This window comes from Equus quagga, chromosome 5, assembly GCF_021613505.1.
Source record: "Equus quagga isolate Etosha38 chromosome 5, UCLA_HA_Equagga_1.0, whole genome shotgun sequence".
Taxonomy (NCBI): domain Eukaryota; kingdom Metazoa; phylum Chordata; class Mammalia; order Perissodactyla; family Equidae; genus Equus; species Equus quagga.
Window position 1 is genome coordinate 115,532,749 of NC_060271.1, and position 18,733 is coordinate 115,551,481.

General features: G+C 49.4%; 1 protein-coding gene across 4 annotated transcripts in view; it reads right to left on the reverse strand.

Annotated features, from left to right (window-relative positions):
- The window catches only part of TOGARAM2 (TOG array regulator of axonemal microtubules 2), a 53,960-nt gene that overhangs the window by 4,410 nt on the left and 30,817 nt on the right, over positions 1-18,733 (reverse strand). For 2 of the 4 annotated variants that reach the window (XM_046661481.1, XM_046661480.1), the window contains 6 exons: positions 17,293-17,451; positions 11,731-11,848; positions 11,260-11,354; positions 9,460-9,652; positions 8,328-8,544; positions 842-928 (listed from right to left, as the gene is read on the reverse strand). In XM_046661481.1, the coding sequence (XP_046517437.1) occupies positions 842-928; positions 8,328-8,544; positions 9,460-9,652; positions 11,260-11,354; positions 11,731-11,848; positions 17,293-17,451 (869 nt within the window). Of the gene's footprint in view, positions 1-841; positions 929-8,327; positions 8,545-9,459; positions 9,653-10,676; positions 10,749-11,259; positions 11,355-11,730; positions 11,849-17,292; positions 17,452-18,733 lie in introns of all 4 variants that reach the window. The other 2 variants (XR_006888637.1, XM_046661479.1) reach the window with 2 other exon arrangements.

Here is an 18,733-nt window from a genome sequence, read left to right on the forward strand (position 1 = left end):
GCTGTGCAAGGATTTAAGCAGGGGGGTGGCATGATCCACCCGCATTTTAGGAGGGCCTCTGGGAGTCTAGAGAACGAACTGAGTCTTTCTGCCTCCTTCCTGGACAGGACCTTCCTAAGACAGGGGAGAAGGCTTTTAGCAAGTAAGAAAAATGATAAAACCAAGTTAAGTAACCTGCCCAAGGTCACAGTCGACAGGTAGCAAATGGCTCCGTCCACCCAAAAGCCTGTGTCCTCTCCATGCTGCCACCTCAAGAGCCGCTCAGCCCCGGAATGAAATCACTTGAGCCTCATCCTTAAGACACAGTCCTGGAGCAAGCTTTCCTTGGCTGAAGCTTGAACAAGGCAGAACAGATTCAGGGTGAGGCCCCATCTCCACGTAACGCAGTCCCAGGCACCTGGCCGAGGTCTTAAGCGGGGTTGAAATCCAGGGCATGCTCTCTTGCCAGGCTGTGCAAGTCGAAGAAGGGGCAACTTTATCTAATTCTTAAGACAGTACTGCTGCTGACCAAGCCAGGCACCCACAAGGCAGCATCTGTCTGGAAGAGCAGCTTTTTCTGATTCACACAAAAGTGCCCTCTGGGCTAGTGGAAGCCCTGTTTGCAAAGACGAAGAAATCCATACTATTTTGGTTATGTATGAACATGCCTTATTTTGACCAAAAACCAAGACTGTCTTCTAGCAATGTGAGGATTATCTTTAAAAAGCAGATTATCAAAATTTTTAAATGGTCTGTGATTATTTCTGGTCTAAGATAAGTGGGTAGTTCAACCACATGCCAGGAGAGAGGAACCGAGATTGACTAGGAGGCAGGGGTGGGGGCGGGGTGTGGGGGTGCTCACCTGACAGGCGTTCTGTGACATCAAGCACCGCACGGCCACTCAGGAAACGCACCCGCCCAGCAAATGCTTGTAGGAGGCAAAGGTTGTCTGGAAGAGATGGAGAGCATCAGTGGCTGTGATGCTGTGCCAGGTACCCACAACACCTATGTGAGGAGGCCCTTCTGGGAGCTGAATTAATTTTTCCAGGTCACAATTGGGCCACTTAAAAAGTGAATGTACATGGGGTGTTTGGGGAAGATTGAGTGGCTTAGGATAGTTAAACTGGCTTCCAAATGGACCTCATTTACTCCCACAGATCTGGTTCATACTGTCTGTGCTTCCTCAAAATTGCTGTGAGCTTTGGGGCAAAAGAGGGTAGACAGATAAATAGATAGAGACAGGTGATTAATGACAGATAGATAGGTAGATAGATAGATGATTGATAGATAGGTGATTGATGATAGATGATTGATAGCTAGATAGACAGATAGATGGATGAAAGAGATAGATAGATACATGAATATAGATGTGGATATGTAGATACATTTTTAGGGGAAGCTGAGGCACTGAGCCATGGTCACACCAAAAGTCAGTAAAGGGCTGGGGTCAGGATTCAGAAACTATGGCTCTCCTCAAAGCCTGAACTTATGCTCTAAGCAATAGGATGTCCCCACAGCCAGATGGCCAGCTATTTCTACACTGAACATTTGCTGATATCTCTTTGTAATAGGCATGCAGCTAGAAACCAAATAAGACCCGCTCCTCCTCCTCCTCTTCCCCTCTAAGGGACTCCTTTCACGAGGAGACAGACACTTAAAAGTGAACCCTAACCCAGGGTGGGAAGTGCCATGCTCCTGTAACCAAGAGCCTGGGGTTCAGGAGCGAGCCTGACCAACTCGTCTCGGTCTGCCCAGACCTTCCCCGTTTCAGCACTGAGTCCACTTCCCGGGAAACCTCTCAGGCCCTGGCAAACCAGGATGGCCGTCTCCCTATCAGGAGCAGAAGCACCTGGCTGGTTCTGGTAGGGTCAGAGGAGGGAACTTGCAGGTTGGGGGGCACATATTATCTCTCAATAGTTTATATACAACCCCACTGTGTGAGACCCAGGCCCAGATGACACACAAGTAACGACAGCAAAGTTGATCCCCCACATGCCCCATTCACCTTTCACGAGGCTTAGGGAAAAGAGGGAGTTTTCATCTTTGTTTATTGTCGCAGCTCCCCCAGACGCGCCCCGCGCTCCAGCTCTCCCTGCTCCCAGCCACACCCACGGCGAAGCCTGGGGATGAGCGCTCCCCACTTGGATTCTGAAGGAGCATTTATCAGCAACGAACCACTAACAGTGAAATCACAGGTGATGTTTCGGGATAAAGAGGCTCTCTGGCATTTTTTGACTGTATTTCTAAAGTCGACTCCAGCAGGATCCCACAGGTACTGAATTTAGAACGTGCTCATTCCTCCCCAGTCCAGCTGACATCTCCTGGTTTCTCAAACCATTAAACTGGAAGTCCCGCATTCCTCACACAGACATGCGAGGCAAGGAAAGCGACCCCTCACCTGGGAAAAGTGTGCTAACCTGGGAAATACACCTGAGGTCGGACTGCTCTCCTCTGACCTCCAGGTGGCCTCTGCCGTGGCCTGTGAAGGCACCCGGCACACCCAGCTCTCAACAGTTTGCAACCACAGCAATCACAGCATAATTCAGTGGGAGGCGGGACAAGTAAGAAAATGCATTTTTCAGGGAGGTGGCTTGGGGCCTGCTTGCACCTGTTAGCGAGGTGAGGGGCGTTACCACAGCCAGCCCCTGGGGCCCTGGGAGGTGACACCAGTCTTTTTAGACAGGTTCGACTTTTTCCAAGTTCCTTCAATCCCCCAACACAGAGCGCCAGCATCCCCATAGATGTGCAATCAAAGCTTTGCTTTTCCCATCAGCCGACCGTTCTAGCTAAAAGCTAATTCCTGCTCCTCCTGCTCTCTTCCTGAGACCTGGAAGGATATAGACAGGAACATGTACACACGTACATTTCTGCTGCTTGCAACAGCTCCATCAATAAGGCAAGAGTCTATAAAGTAATTTGCTCTGGGAGATAGAAGAGGTGCCAGCCTCTAGAATAACTGCAGTTAGCAAGAATCAGTCTCAGAGTGTCTTGGTAAAGCTGTAGTTGCATAAGAAGAGGTTTTATGCATTATTGTTTCCAGGTGCTTCTATTTGTCCCATGCCCATCATTAGCCATGAGCTTGCCTCTGAGAATGAGGACTTTTCTCTGCTTGGTCTCCCCCACAATACTCAATCCAGGACATTCTTTGGACGCAGCCGGACCTCCCCACTCCTGGCCACTGACACGGCCTCTTGGATGCAGAGAGAGGTGAAGAACTTGGAGAATATTTGAAAATGCACATCTAGCAGACTTTTGGGCCAGACCGTGTTCCCACACTGCCTGGCACACCACAGGTGCTCAATAAATGTTTGCAGGGCACAGGGTAACATTAAAGCAGAGACAGTGGTTGCCCATGCTGGTTTACACACCCGGGCACATGCCCCAGGGAGCTGGCTTCTCTTCCTCTGACCACTTTCACAGTGAAGGCTCACCTTCCAGGTCTCACCCAGGATTCATGGAAGGCAGTATCGGACGGTGGTTAAGGGTGTGCACTCGGGGTCCCGGATGGAAGGACTGAATCGCCTAGATTGAATCCTGGCTCTTCCACATCTTAGTGTGAATGTCATTTATCCTCTCAGCCTCAGTTTCCTCATCTATAAAATGGAGATAAAACTGGGACCCTCCTCATACAGCTGCTATGAGAATTAAGCGAGTTGACATAATGCTCAGGAAAGTGCCTCGAACATATAATTACGATGTCAGTATCAGCTATTATTGCTACTATTATTATTATCACCCTAAAATGCTCTGAAAGCCCAGCAAGCTTCACAGTGGAGAGATCAAATAAGAGGCTGGGATCTAACTTTTGAAACCTTGACACCCATGCTCCATGAGCCTCGTCTAGGGCATGCAAAGCCTCCTCTTCACAGGCTGCAGCACAAGGAAGCCCCGGCTGGCCACGGCGCTGCCACACCAAAGGGTGAGCAAAGCCGTGCAGTGGAGAGAAAACAGCCACTAGCTGGGTGGCCAGCCAGCCTGTCCTCCTCGGGCCTCGCCTCCCCCTCTACAATGCGGCAGAGGTCTAGTGGGCTGCACCCGTCCCATTCAGACAATCCCTGAGCCCACCAGGCCACATCATCCCAAGCTACTGGGAAGCCAGAGAAGAGCTTTTCAGAAAGCATAAAAACTACGGTAGTGGGGACAGTGACAGCAAAGAAACTGGAGTCAAACTGGACTCCCAAGAAAAACCTCAGGACTCAGTAAGTTACGATGTCACACAGCCGAATTCTCTGCGGCCACCAAAACTAGGTCTGTTCATCACAGGAAAACCAGGAATGACCCACCTCAGCAGAAAAATGCAAGCTATCGTATAGCGTGGGACAGAGCTGTCGCAAGTGACTTGTGTGTAATTATATGCAAATACTCATGCTCTGCATTTTTTTTTTTTTTTTTTTGCAGAGGAAGACTCATCTGAGCTCACATCCATTGCCAATCTTCCCTCTTTTTGTTGTTTGTTTGTGAGCTGCCGCCACAGCATGGCCACTGAGAGATGAGTGGTGTAGGTCCATGCCTGGGAACCAAACCCAGGCCACCAAAGCAGAGTGCACCAAACTTAACCACTAGGCCACTGGAGCTGGCCCAGCATGCTCTGCTTTTTTTAAGATCAGGATGCAAATTTAAATGTGTAATATAACCATGACTCTGTACACAAACATGCACAGAAAAAATATCTAAAATGAAAAATGCCAAATGTTAATAATTTCTTTCAGGAGTTGGGAGGTTTTTCTTTATAAATGAGTTTTTTTCCCCTTCCAAATGCTTTGTATTTTCCATTTTCTCAATAATTAATAAGTATGACTTTTACAATGGTGGAAAGTAAACTTGATATTTTCAAGTTAATTAGAAAGACTGCATAATAGCATGAGAAACTGAGGAGTTTTAAATGAAAGAAGCAAAGTCAAAAAAGTATTTATATTATGCTTTTTAACCAGGGAAATTTGCATTCATGCAGACAGAAAATGGAAGACAGAGACATTTTTAAGCAGTTGGTATATGAGAGGGGCACCGAAGATGAATTTTTAAATTCCGTTAACAATATAATGTTGGTCCTAAGATTTATATAAGGTAACGAATTTAAAGTCAAAAGTAGATGCGAAGCTGCCCATTTCCAAGCTTATCTGCTCTCTCCAGCACCGGCCAGGGGCTGCGCTAAATTAAGAGAACTCCTTTTGGCACACAGTCTGGCCAGGAGCGGGTGAGCTGTCAGCAGCCTGATGTTTTCATTAGTGAAGTTTCTTCTGTAACTGACCCAGTAACAGAGCCCAAAGTCAGAACCAGCCAGTCGGCTCAGGAACTGCCTTGAACCCCAGAATAACTCCCCTGAAATCAGAAGGTCTTGGTGCTGAGTAGAAAGGATACCACTCCAGGCTCAGCCCTGGAGAGGCCCTGAGGCAGGCAGTGACAAAGGGCAGAGGTCAGGGAGCAAGGTGGCCAACATGTCTCCTTCCTCACCGCCTCCTAAAACGGGGACGTGGGCAGAAATCCCCACCTGCTCTCTCACCCAACACACCACCTGCCCCACTCGCCCTAGGGAAAACCAAGGAGCTAGAAGAGATGTGGTGGCTGATGAGTCAACTTTATCATGAGTTCCAGAATCAAGAGGGATCTTAAGAGATCGCCTAAGAAGACCAACTTCCCAGTTTGGCTGTGTGATCTGGACTTCGTGCCAGCAGATGTCCTGGCTGTGTTCTTGATCCACTTGTCCCCCACCCCAATAGAGCAGGAAACAAACAGTAACATGTTCAGCCATTGCTTTGTGACTCTCCACCTTTAAGTGCTTCACAGCACTTCACAGTTCCTCTCCATCCTGGAGCCCAGACTCCCCGGTGGGGCATGAAGAAGTAAGCTTGGGAGAAAGCTCTCTCTGCTCAGTGGCTCCACACCACTTCCAGAAGGGGCCTCAAGGTGCTAAGGGTTGACTAAAGCCACCAGGCTCAGCCTGGGTGATATGGGAAGGAAGACTGACACCCCTTCTCTTCTGTCACACCTGTCCCAGCCTCTGAATCTACCACCCACTCCCCTGGGACATTGGGAAGTGTAGTTACTTGCATCCATGTTTCCCTCTGCAGGCCAGGCTCACACCATTCCAGGCAGATGAGAACCATTCTCAGAGAGAGCGTGATTCTACCCTTGGCTCCCCATGGCAGTGATGGATTCTTGTTGGCAAACGGAATCCCTCCAGTTGTGATCTTTGTGGATATAGAAATCAGCTCGTCACTGCATAGTTAAGAAAACTTCCAAAACCGATGTTGCTGGTTGGGCAGAGAGGGTATGGCTCACGGCAAAGCCACGTGGCCTCAAGAGCCCCCTGACACACCTGCTCAAAATGACCTGGAGCCAAGACCCCGTTATTCACACTTGGGACCCCAGAGGGGCCGTTTGCCAGGGGATTCCTGGGCTCTATCCATCCCTGTGAGACCAATCGCATTCTATTCCAGGCCAGCGCTGACCCTAGGATCAGAGAGGAGGACAGTACCCCTCACACCTGTCTCCATTCTCCCCGCACCAGATCCTCCAGCTGAGGGACCAGAGGGGGCCGTGTCCCAGGAGGAAGGAGAACTATGGGCATCTTCTTGTAAGCTGCAACCTGCCTCTAGGTGTGGGCAGATCACAAAAGCAGGCCATCTCCAGGCCTGCTTTCCAGGGTGTCCAGCCCAGGTGGGTACAACAGGGCCCCAAGTAGAGGGGTCCTGAGTCTTGGAACAACGTGAGACAGCAGATTCTGGAGCCCAAAGCCCCAGAGCTCCAGCATACTCAAGGAGGCCGGCGCAATGGCACAAAGGGGACCTGAAACGCCTAGAGAGGGAAGAGTTAAAAGCTCTCTCCCAGACAAGGGTGTTTATCCTCTTCAAATATCTAAGGACTATTTTGCTTGGTGCAGGTTTTCCCAATAAATCCAGGGCCAGTGGTGATTTACCAAGAGCCTTGGTTACTGGCAACAGCAATCTCACTTACCCAGAGCCGCACTGAGAACAAGCCGTCATTTAGAGCTGGATTTATATTGTTTGTTCTACAGCAACACACTCAGCAAATCATAAATCCCCTCTGAGATGAAGAGAGGAAATTGACCATATTTATGAACTCAAGAGGCGGAGAAGGGCCTGACCAGGCCTTTGATTTGTAACTGAAACTTCTCCTAGAGGCTCCAGCCAAGGACACAGCTGCCGTCCCAGCCCCAGGCAGCTGGGCTCAGGCCAGGGTACAGGGATGGGGAGGAGGGATGTGTGCCAGGCGGTGTTTTCAGCCTCACCATGGGGAAGCTCTGTGCATCCTAAAGGCAGGACGCTGCTCTGTGCTCATTGGTCCATACGGCGACAAGGCAAGCAAGGGCGGGTCTCAGATCGTAAGTTTCTCGTGTTGAGGCAAGACTGGTTTGTGAAAACTCATGGTTCTACTGGTCTGGACATAAGTCTACTCATGTACTACATTCTCACTCACACCTGAGGTTTTGAACTTGGACTTCAGTCTATGTACTAGATACAGCAAATATCACCTCCTCCTCATCTATGAAAGGAATGGAGAACAGAAGTAGATGCACCAAAAATTCCACCTAACGTTCAAGAACCAAGGTGTGATGCTGCAAAGCACACGAGGATCTGAGGAGCTCTTGCCTTTCCTGATGTCTCCCCCATAGCTCCCTCCTTTTTTTCTTTTCATTCCTCCCCCAACCTCCACTCCATGCTCACTCCCCACTCCTCACCCCAAATCCCTTCCACCCCAAGCCCTGGCCCCAAACAATCTTCCTAAAAGGGAACTCTCATCCATCCAATGCTCAAAAAAGACAATGGGGTCCTGGCCAGACTCCTGTGCCAGGCAATCAAGGTAGCCAGCCCATTAGCCTTGTCCTCTCCAACAGGCTGGCCCTGCGGTCTCCCCAGCATCCTGCCTGATCCCCATACAAGCCACATCCACTGCTACCATCTCTGCAACTGAAAAAATTGCTGACAACTCTTCCCAAGTCCTTCCTGGCAATCCTGACCTGTTTTTCCGTCAGTGCCCTGTTGGCTCACTCACCACGGTGCTGTGTCACCCTGGGTGAGTCATCTCCGTCACATGTACTATGAGGAGGAGAGACTAGATCATCTCCACATCTCCTCCACTTCTTACCATCTAAGACACATGGGTGGATGTGATGTGGAAAAGCCTGCAAACCAAGAACCTCAGAGGCCCTGGGCTGCCGGCCCCTGCCCTATGCAGCCTCTCAGGTAACCTTCAGCCTGACAGCCAACCAGTGCCTTTCACTGCGCTGCTGAGTCCCAGGCAGGAAGGGTGGGCCCACGCTAGGGAAGAACTAGGAAAGGAGCCAGCTGCCTCCCAGTGCCAAGTGGGGGCCGCGGCGGGAGGCTCACCCAGACTCTCAATCATTGCATCCAGGGCAGTCGCCGCGGCAGCGTAAATCCCTGAGTTCTTGGAGTTGAGGTTGTCTGCAACAGCGACGATGATGGAGAGCAGCATAGGTTGTAAGCTCTCTTTCAGGAGGGGAATCATCTTGGCGAGGGACTCCAGAGCCCACTGGTTCACTTTCTTGTTGGAATCCTGAAGCCTTGGGGTGAAAGCATCAAAGACCTATTGAGAGAACAGAAACCAAGAGCCCATGGGAACCCAGGCTGGGCAGGAGTCCCACAGATCAACCATCCACCCTGGGCAAGGATTCCTCCTGCGTTGTGACAGGGGTCATCCAACCTATGCCCAAATATTCCCAATGATGAAGAGCTCCCCTCTCAAAAGGGGAGGGGGCAAGAGGGAGGAATGAGCACATATTGGGCACCCATTGTGTGCACAGCCCTAGAGTATCGTGCTGGATACTCTGCCCTCTCTGTTTCGTGAGGTGATCTTAACAACCCGAGAGGCAGGTGTTCTCATGCTCACTTCACATTAAAAACAAAAGAAAACAAAAGAAAAACGGAGGCTGAAAGAGGTTAAATGACTTGCCCCAGATCACACAGCTAGTAAGAAATTTGGATGGAAACCCAGGTTTGCTGACTTTAAGCCTGTGTCTTGACTATTCTGCTATGTGGCTTGACTGTCAGCAGCCTCGCTCCTGGAAGGAGCAGACGTCTGCCCTGCTTCCAGCCTGTGAAAGGCCTGTGCCCGCTCCCAACCTTCCTGTCCAGCCATACTGACCCAGTTGTCTCGTCAACCACGCTCTGCCTCCCAAACAAAATGTGCATAGCTAGACCAGGAGCGGCCCCCAGCCCCAGCATCTTCCACCTCTGCCCTCCTCCCCATAAATCTGCTAGAGGGGCGAGAGATGCCCAGGACATCCCTGAGCCGTCTCTGGCGGAGGCAGTGCCCTTGCCCCTTTGGCCACTTCCCAGTAGTCTTGTGGCATTGCCAAGGCAACTGGACAGCAAGTGCTGGTTGGGCTCCCTTTACCCTGAGGGGTCTGACACAAGGTCTAACCCTGTTCCAAGTTTTCCAAACTGAAGTTGCACCCCCAGGGACAGACAGGCAGGAAGGCAGCCGTGGGGCAGTGCTCACCTGGACCAGGTTGGCGGTGATGAGCTCTGGCTTGGCCTTGCAGTGCTCCAGGAGCCGTCCCACACCTTCCATCCGTGACTGGTACTCCTTGGCCTCCAGCAGCCGTGTCAGCTCCCGCAGCTGCTCCACCGTCTCCAAGCCACCTCGCATGGAGGAGCGCAGCCCGGCCAGCTGCGGGCCATTGGAACTGAGCCTATGTGGAAGGAGCATCTGATCCAGGCAGCCCCAAGGGATGGGCACATCTCTTGTCCCATGCCCCCTCACACCGACAGGTGGGCCTGAGACGGGAGGGTCACCTGCAGCTTAGCCCACCCCCAGCTTCTTCACTTGCTGCTTGGGAACACTGGCCTTGGGGACTCTGGAATTCCCTTTTCCTCAGGGTTGCCTAGAGGAATATGGACTACAGCTGCCTAGAGCCCCATCTCCTTGTCAGGGGGCAGGGCTCTCTCTTCCTGCCTTTTTTTCTCTTTTCAGAAGACGTGTGAAACATAAGAGAAAAAGCTTGCAGTGAGGAAGTAGGGAATCCACAAAAAGATCTAGGAGTAGGGAAGATCCTGCTAGGTGCCTGCATCTTGACCCCTGGTTGTCCAGGACCTGCTCACACTCCTCCAGTAACTAGGGAAATGTTAAGAAGCCCTGTTCTCTTGTGCCAGGATCACATGCCCGTTGTATCCCCCTGGCCCCTTCCAACCAGCATGAGGGCAGATCGACACAGAAATCCTATCCCCCAACCTAGCTCGGAGCCTGGGTCTATGAGCTCATGCCCTACACCTGGGTCCCACACCACAGAGCCCAAACATCATTCATTCTGTCCTTCATTCCCACATTCCACGCTCTTTGCCAACTGAACGCCAAGAGCTGTGCTGGGCACCGAGAACAATGAGATGAGAGACACAGTCTCTGCTCTAAGGCACTCACAAACCAATGGGAGAAGGGTAAGTCAAGGGGCTGACAGAGGACTGAAGAACAGGGGCAACTTGTCCACCCAGAGGACATGGGGACACAGAGTGTCAGAGACAGAGCTTCTGAAAGAGGGTGACAGGTGATCCCAATTTTACAGAATAAACAGGCACATTCTAGGTGCAGATGGCACAGCACAAGGCAAAGGCACAGCATGAGCAAAGGCTCGGTAGGGAGAGAGTGCATGGAGAGGCAGGGAACGGGAGCCGCCCTGGTCTAGCTGAGAGAGGCTGCGTGAGAGAGAGGCAGGAAGTTACCCTTGAAGAGGTGGGGGCGGGGGGTTCCGTGGCTGCCCTGCTAAGGAGCTCAGATGTGGACCTCCAGGGACACTGTGGAAGAGTTTTAAGTTTTAGGCACAGGAGCGACCATCAGATTCTGGCTTGGTTTCAAGCTCCTAGCTGCCCCCATCCAGCCCCTCAGCCCATTCCTTCTCATCTGCCTTGGTCCCAGCTCTGTATCTAAATTAGTCCCAGGCTGGCCTCTCTGATGGTGAAAGGATCTGCTGCCTTAAGTGAGCGGAGAAACACTGAGCTCACACAGTTAGCCTGACCAACAACATGCCCCACCTATACCAGTGGAATGGCACCCACTCGGGCGAGACTGCAGGAACCCACTTCCACTGGCAGATGCTCCAGATCCCGGCATTTGGTCTCCCCAGATGTGGGTGGGGGAACACATTCCAGAAATGAATGTTCACTCATGAGTTCTGCAGATGCAACTAGGTCTCATCTGTAGCCCAGACCCACACGCCCTCCCAGAGCCACTCCTGGCCCACAGCAAGCAGAGCATCTCTGTCACAGTCTTGGAGGTGGAGCCCCAGAGAGACAAGAGCAGCCATACCCGAGCTCGCTGGGCAGCCCATTCTCACACACCACCAGGCTCCTTGACACCTTGCGGCCCTTGGCAGATGGAAGGTCCTCACCATCTTCTAGTCCCTTGAAAAATACACACAGAAGATGAGCCAAAACGGGTGGCCTCTGGGGAACTGCCAGACACTCCAGCCTAGATCGTAACAAGAGAAATCTCTACTCCCTCCTGGGAGAGCTTCAGAGCCTTCCAGAGCACTGGTAGTAGGGTCAGGGGTCAAGATCCCCATTTAACAGATGAAGGCGCAGAGGCCCAGGGAGGCTTGAGCGACACAGGTAGTGAGGGGCAGAACCAGGTTGAACACAGGGGGAAGGAGATCCCACCTGTCAGGAGTCAAGGAGGAAATGAAAGCCTCTGGTACACGCTCTCCCTTCCCCGAGCGGAGCAAGGGCTGCCAGGCTCAGCTGTGACCCCACCCAGACCCACCCACACCCCGCCACTCACCCGCTGTTTAATGGCTGCCATGACCTTCCGCAAGTCGTGAGATGGGAGGGACCGCTTCAGAAACGCATCAAACTTCGTGTTGGACATCAAGATATTCACCATCTTCCGGCCATAAAACCTGCCATGGGAGAAAGAGCAAGCTGAAGAAACAGCCATAGAAATGCATCAAAAACATACCTTGCATAAAGCTTTACATAATTTTTCCAATTATGGTAAGAGAGTTTTTAATACTTTTTCTAATTAGGACAGTAATACCTACCTAGTTAAAAACTAGATTCGTAAAAGAATAAACATCATCCATAATCCCAAGAGAAATCCACTATTAAATTTTTACATATTTTCTTTTAGTCTTTTTTCAATGCATTTACATTTTAGTTGATATCAGAATGTATATACAACTTTCACCCAGCTTTTTTCACTTTATCATTAATTATCTTCCCATGTCATCCTTTTTAATGGCTACATAATATTCTGTTTGGTGGCTATTCCAAAATGTACTTCACTTTTTTCTAGCATGGGACATTTAGAAGTCTGAGGAAGGGTACAGGGGGCAGTATAGGAGGGAGTGGTCAACTCTATCTGGTGAACAGTGGTGGTCTAGGGAGGGAATCAAGGAGGGCTTCATAGAAGAGGTGACCCTTGGGTTGGAACTCAAAAGATGAGTAGGAGTTCACAAGTGGGACAGGATTAGGGAGTAAGTGAGAAGATGGAGGCCATTCCAGGGTCCATAAGACAGGCTGACATGTCAGCAGGCATGTGCTTGGAGAATAGGGGGCAGGGACCGGACGCAGGAAGAGAATAGGCTGGAGAGGAAGGTAGGACCCTGTTTAGGGAGACGTGAATGAGTTGGGCTTTAACATGTAGACAATGGGAAGCTGAGGAAGGATCAGATGTGCGCTATAGTCAAAATGTCTCTGGTGGCAGTGTGGAGAATGGATCTTTGGGGACAAGCAAGGGGCCAGGGGACCTGTTAGGAGGCCATCATAATAGTCCTGGCACGAGACGATGAAAGCCTGAAACACAGCAGTAGAGTGGGGACAGGAAGGGGTGCTCGGATCCAAGAGCTGCTAAGGAGGTTGTAACTGCAGGACTTGGTGGCTGACTGGAGGTGGAGCACGAAGCATCTAGAACGATCATATTTCACCCAACCTAAGACTCCACTGATTATAAAATGAACATAGTTTATTTTCCACTTAGGAAAAATATAAAAAGAAAACACTGGCAACTTCAACTGCCTTCAATGACCCTGCCCCATGTGTGAAGGCAGCCCTTTGACATGCTATCTCAGAAACAAAGGTAACAACCCACAAATCTATGGACAGCTGATTTTCAACAAGGAAGCCAAAAATTGAGAAAGGAAAGTCTCTTCAATAATTGGTGTTGGGAAAACTGGACTGCCACACGCAAAAGAATGAAAGTAGACCATTATCTTACACCACACACAAAAAATTAACTCAAAATGGATTAAAGACTTGAATGTAAGACCTGAAACCATAAAACTTCTAGAAGAAAACATAGGCAGTGCACTCTTTGACATCAGTCTTAGCACCATGTTTTCAAGTACCATGTCTGTCTGGGCAAGAGAAACAATAGAAAAAATTTAAAAATGAGACTACATCAAACTTAAAAGCTTCTGCATAGCAAAGGAAATCATCAACAAAACGAAAAGACAACCTAACAATTCAGAAGAAGATATTTGCAAACAATATATCTGATAAGGGCTTAATATTCGAAATATATAAAGAACTCACACATCTCAACAACAAAAAAACTAACAACCCAGTTAGAAAATGGACAAAAGATCTGAACAGACTTTTCTCCAAAGAAGATATACAGATGGCCAACAGACATATGAAAAAATGTTCAACATCACTATTTATCAGGGAAACGCAAATCAAAACTACAATGAGATATCACCTCACTCCCATCAGAATGGCTATAATTAACAAGACAGGAAATAATCAGCGTTGGAGAGGATGTGGAGAAAAGGGAACTCTTGCACACTGCTGGTGAGAGTGCAAACTGGTGCAGCCACTATGGAAAACAACATGGAGACTTCTCAAAAAATTAAGAATAGAACTACCATACCATCCAGCTATTCCATTGCTGGATATTTATCCAAGGAACATGAAAACACGAATGCATAAAGATACATGCACCCCTATGTTTACTGCAGCGTTATTCACAATTGAATGTAAGCCAAGACTTGGAGGCAACGTAGGTGCCCATCAAGGGACGAATGGATAAAGAAGATGTGGCATATATACATAATGGAATACTACTCAGCCATAAGAAATGATGAAATAGGCCATTTGTAACAACATGGATGGACAGTGAGGGTACTTTACTAAGCGAAATAAGTCAGAAGGCGAAAGTCAAATACCGTATGATCTCACTCACGAGTAAAAGACAAAAACAACAACAATCACATAGAGACAGAGATTGGATCCGTGCTTACCAGAGGGGAAGAGGGGAGGGAGGAGGGCGACAGGGGTAATTAGACACATGTGTGTGGTGATGGATTGTAATTGGACTTTGAGTGGTCAACATGATGTAATCTACACAGAAAACAAAATACAATGATGTACACCTGAAATTTATATAATGTTATAAACCAATGTTACTGTAATAAAAAAAAGAAAAAAGAAATTCAAAAAAGAGAAAAAAGTACAAATCTTACTTTAAAGAAAAAAAAGAAACAGAGGTAATGTTACTTGTGGGTATTGCCCTTCCTTAGGTTGGGAAAGCACTTGGTGGTTGCTTTGCAAGAAAATGTGGAATTTCAGTCATTCCTTCAATGATGAATATTTGCATTATTATCTAATTTATGCCCCATCACTCTATTTCCATGCCTTTTCTCATACGCAATAACTTTTCATTTCAATGCCAAATAATAGTGTAATATTTCTAAGACATTTTAAGCAGCAATTAAACTCAACAATTCTCCACAGAGCATCCACAGTGACTTCTTAAAATAAACATAAAAGGCTAACAAGCAAAGAGAAGCTCATGGTGTAGTTCCTACAATGCAAACTTTAATTCAAAGGTTTATACTCTGAGCAACCATGACCAAGTTTGCAAACATGCAGATAGTAAAATCCACATCATAACTGCTGCCTGGCCAACGGCAACTGTGAGATGCCTCTGACTGTAAGACAGTAAAAGCTGGGGGGGAAATATGTGTCTTAGAATCGATGAAGTATGAAATTCCCCATATGTATCTTAGACAACTCAGTAAATAATAGCGACTGCTAACGATAGAAGGAACACAGCCAGAGAAGCAGGCTTGGGAGAAGGTAATGAGTTCATTTAGGGACACTGCACAGAAGATGACAGTGGAACATCCCGGTGATGGTCCTGTAGAAAGAGATATGGGACTGATGCGCAGAGAAGGGTTGGTCTGGAGGGAGACACTGGGAAGCACCAGAGTCTGCTGTGACTGGAGCCATGGGAAGTGATGAGACCCCTTAGGGAAAGTCTCATGACTCTCCGAGGGCAGGCAGGGTGGACAAATGGCCACAGAGGGATGGGGAGAACCAGGGAGTGCAGTGCCATGGAAACCGGGAAGCAGAAGGTTCCCAGAAAGAAAATGAAGCGTAGCCAACGCCATCCAGTGTGAGAGAGGGGTCAGAATGGAGAGGAGTATTAGATCTGGAGAGAGGTTCGATCTCGATTTCCATCCCCCACCAACAATTCAAAACCAACAAAGCAAACCCTTCTGCTTCCTCCCCCAATATTCCTCATCTTGGTAAATGGCACTATCATTCATCCAGTTGTTCAGTTTAAAAGTTGAGTCATCTTTGATTCCTCTTTGAAAGCCTCACCACCCACACTCTGTTGGCTGTGCCTTCAGATATACCCCAACCCGCCCCCTTCTCTCCCTGCTGCTAGCCTCCAGAAACTCTCGCCTGGACTGTGGGGCAGCCATCTGCCTGGTGTCCCTCCTCCATCCTGGCCCCTCTCCCCACTAGCAATCCTCCAATGAGCGGCCAGAGGGATTTTATTTTTTAAATCAAAAGAATAAAAAAAAAGGCTAGCAAGCATATAAAGAAACATTCAAACTCATTAGTAATCAGGAAAAAATGCACTCTGAGACAACAATGAGCTGGCACTTTACCCCATTAGATCAATAAAAATTAGAAATCCAGATACTGCAAGGTGGTGAGGATGTAGGCACTTCGGGCACTGCAGGAGGGGGGCAGCAGGCAGGAGCGGGCAGAGGGGAACAGCATGCAGGAGGGGGCAGAGAGGAACAGCACGCAGGAGGGGGACAGAGTGGCGTGGCATGCAGGAGGGGGCAGAGGGGAACAGCATGCAGGAGGGGGACAGAGAGACATGGCATGCAGGAGGGCGGCATGCAGGAGAGCTCCCGGCAATGCCTGGGCTGCTTCAGTGGACATGTGCCCCTGACCACAGCCCTGCTCCTGGGCATACTCCCAAAGACATTCTCCCTGGGCTCCACCAGGGCACATAGGAAGATGTTACATGCACACTGTTGCAGTGAGGAGGCTGGGAAGAAAAGCATGCCTTGCATCCCTCCAGGCTGCACCCTCAGACCACCCATGTGAAGGCACCGCTTGGGATGCTGTACTGCTATGGTGATGATATGCCATGAACTGAGCACTGTGATTAACTGAACCCCAACCCTTTGAAGACAATCCATCAAATGTTATCACTGTCCTGCTTAAACCATCTAATACTTCCTCATGCTCCTACTAAACAATCTTCCGATGTCTTCTAATCACATGCAAACCAAAATCCCAACTCCTAACCATGGCCTGGGAGGTCCTCCCCAGCCTAGCCCTGCCCACTCTCTGCCTCACTGCCTGCCACTCCCCCTCACTCATGATGCTCCACAAGCCCAGCCTTTCTCTTCCTTGAACACAAGCTTATTCCCATCCTGGGTGCCTTGGCACCATTTTCTTTGCCTGGGACGCTCACACCCCAGACCCTCAAAGAGCTGGCTCCTACTAGCTGATCAGTTGTCAACTCAAATGTCACTCTTTAGAAAAATCTCTCCCGACTCTCGGTGTACAGGAGCCCCCATCCCATTCTCCATCACATTTTGGGTTTTCCTCTATATCCATAATCTATATCTAAAATTATCATTATTTGTTTATTATCCATTAACCCTGACCACCAGGTAAACTCCAAGACAGCAGGGGACCTAATTTGTCTTATTCACTTCTGTACCCATAATAATGACAAGAATGCTTATTGAATATCTCTTGAAAAAAATGAATGAATGGTCTTGCAGAGAATGGAGCTGGGGTGGGACAGGAATAAGAGCAAGACTGCAAGGCTAGCGAGGGAATGGAAAGTGAGGAAGTGGAGGCGGGGAGTCTGACCATTCCCTGACCAGGCCTGGCTAAGCCAGTGGAGAGAGAGGGCATGGCAGCTGTGAGGAAAGGACACAGTCCCTCCGTCTGTCCTTTCGACTGTGCCTCCACATGATCCCAGGGAAGCTGAGCTGCACAGGCCAGGGCCCTCAGGGCTGGCTGTTTGCCTTATCTGCTCTGGGCTGGCTGGGTCAGCAGCCTCAGGCGCCTGGCCCTGCCTTACCTGGTGTCCTGGTTGGAGTCCTGGGCCAGCCTCACCAGGTTGTGCACCAGTATGTCTGTGCTGTCCCTGGTGCCTGAGAGAAGCTTCTCAGCGCCTATCTGCTCCAGGACAGTCGAGAGGTGCTCGGCAGTGCATTTCCGGACTAAGGGGTTTCGGTGGCTGAAAGGAAACACAATCACCGTTAAGGGCTCAGTCAAGGAATGAGGTGTGGGGGTCCTCACACTAGCACACATGGACCTACAACTGCGCATCCATGATTCACGCCGCAGTGGGCTCCAAATTCTGTCCATGTGGGCTAAAGGGACTCTTCAAGGAAAGTGCAATCATTTCCTGACGATAGAAACAAGGACGAGGACAGCAACAAGGGGGAGGGAATAATGGTGCTGTGAAGCCACGTGATGTTCCCTTCCACACCATGTGCCTACGGTTCTCTGTGCCCTCCTGAGTTCTTAACCTGCCTTTGTCTAAATGCTCTTGCCCATCCTTTCCCCACCTACAAAGATCCTACCTCTGCCTTCCCCAGACTCCCAGGCAGAACTGGATGCTCCCTGGGGGTAGCACTGTCCTGCTCCACTGGGCGGTACAGTTGCATCCCCGTGACTCCCCAGCCAGGCTGGGAGCTCCTGGGAGTGGACACCCAGCGCCCTCTCAGTCACATCCCCAGTGCCCAGCTGACACTTAGTGGGAGCTTACTGCACACTGCACAGTCGTTGAGCTGAATTGAGATGGGGGGATGGGGAATTTGGTAACCGTAACAAGGGGAACCTGAATTCTTATAAAAGAAACCCATCGGGATGTGACCTCTTTTTTTTTCACCCTTTTCAAGCAGACTCTAGATGTCCTCAGTCCACTAGGTGACACTAATGCCTTTTTCCCCCAAGGTCCCATCCCAGTGGAACACAAAGAGAGACTTCTGGGCTTTCCCTACTCAGTGTGGTCCATAGGCCAGCACTGTTAGTATCTGAATCAGAATCTGCATTTTAGCAAGATCCCCAGGAATTCAAATGCACAGCTCTGTTCCAGGCTCCCCTGAGCACCTGCCCCTGGTTCGTGCTGACGATGCTCAATTGCCCCAGTTTGTAGTGAGTGTACCCTCTGTGCCAGGCACTGTGGCCAGCACCTTCCGTCCATTATCTCCCATCAACTCCATAAGCTAATATGACTGTCATTTTGCAGGTGAAGAGGCTGAGGCAAAGGAAGGAATCCAGGAAAAAGTAAAATTTATTTCCCCCATGTTAATGTCAGCGACAGTAAGCACTGAATACATGTTAGTAGAGGCAGGCACTGTCCTAAGTACTCTTTCATGAATCAATTCATTTACTCCTCACAACAATTTTATCATCCCCATTTTACAGATAGGGAAACTGAGGCAAAGAGAAGTTAAGTCACAGTCTAGGATATGAACCCAGGCAATGTGGCTCCAGAGCCCCTCACCCTTTAC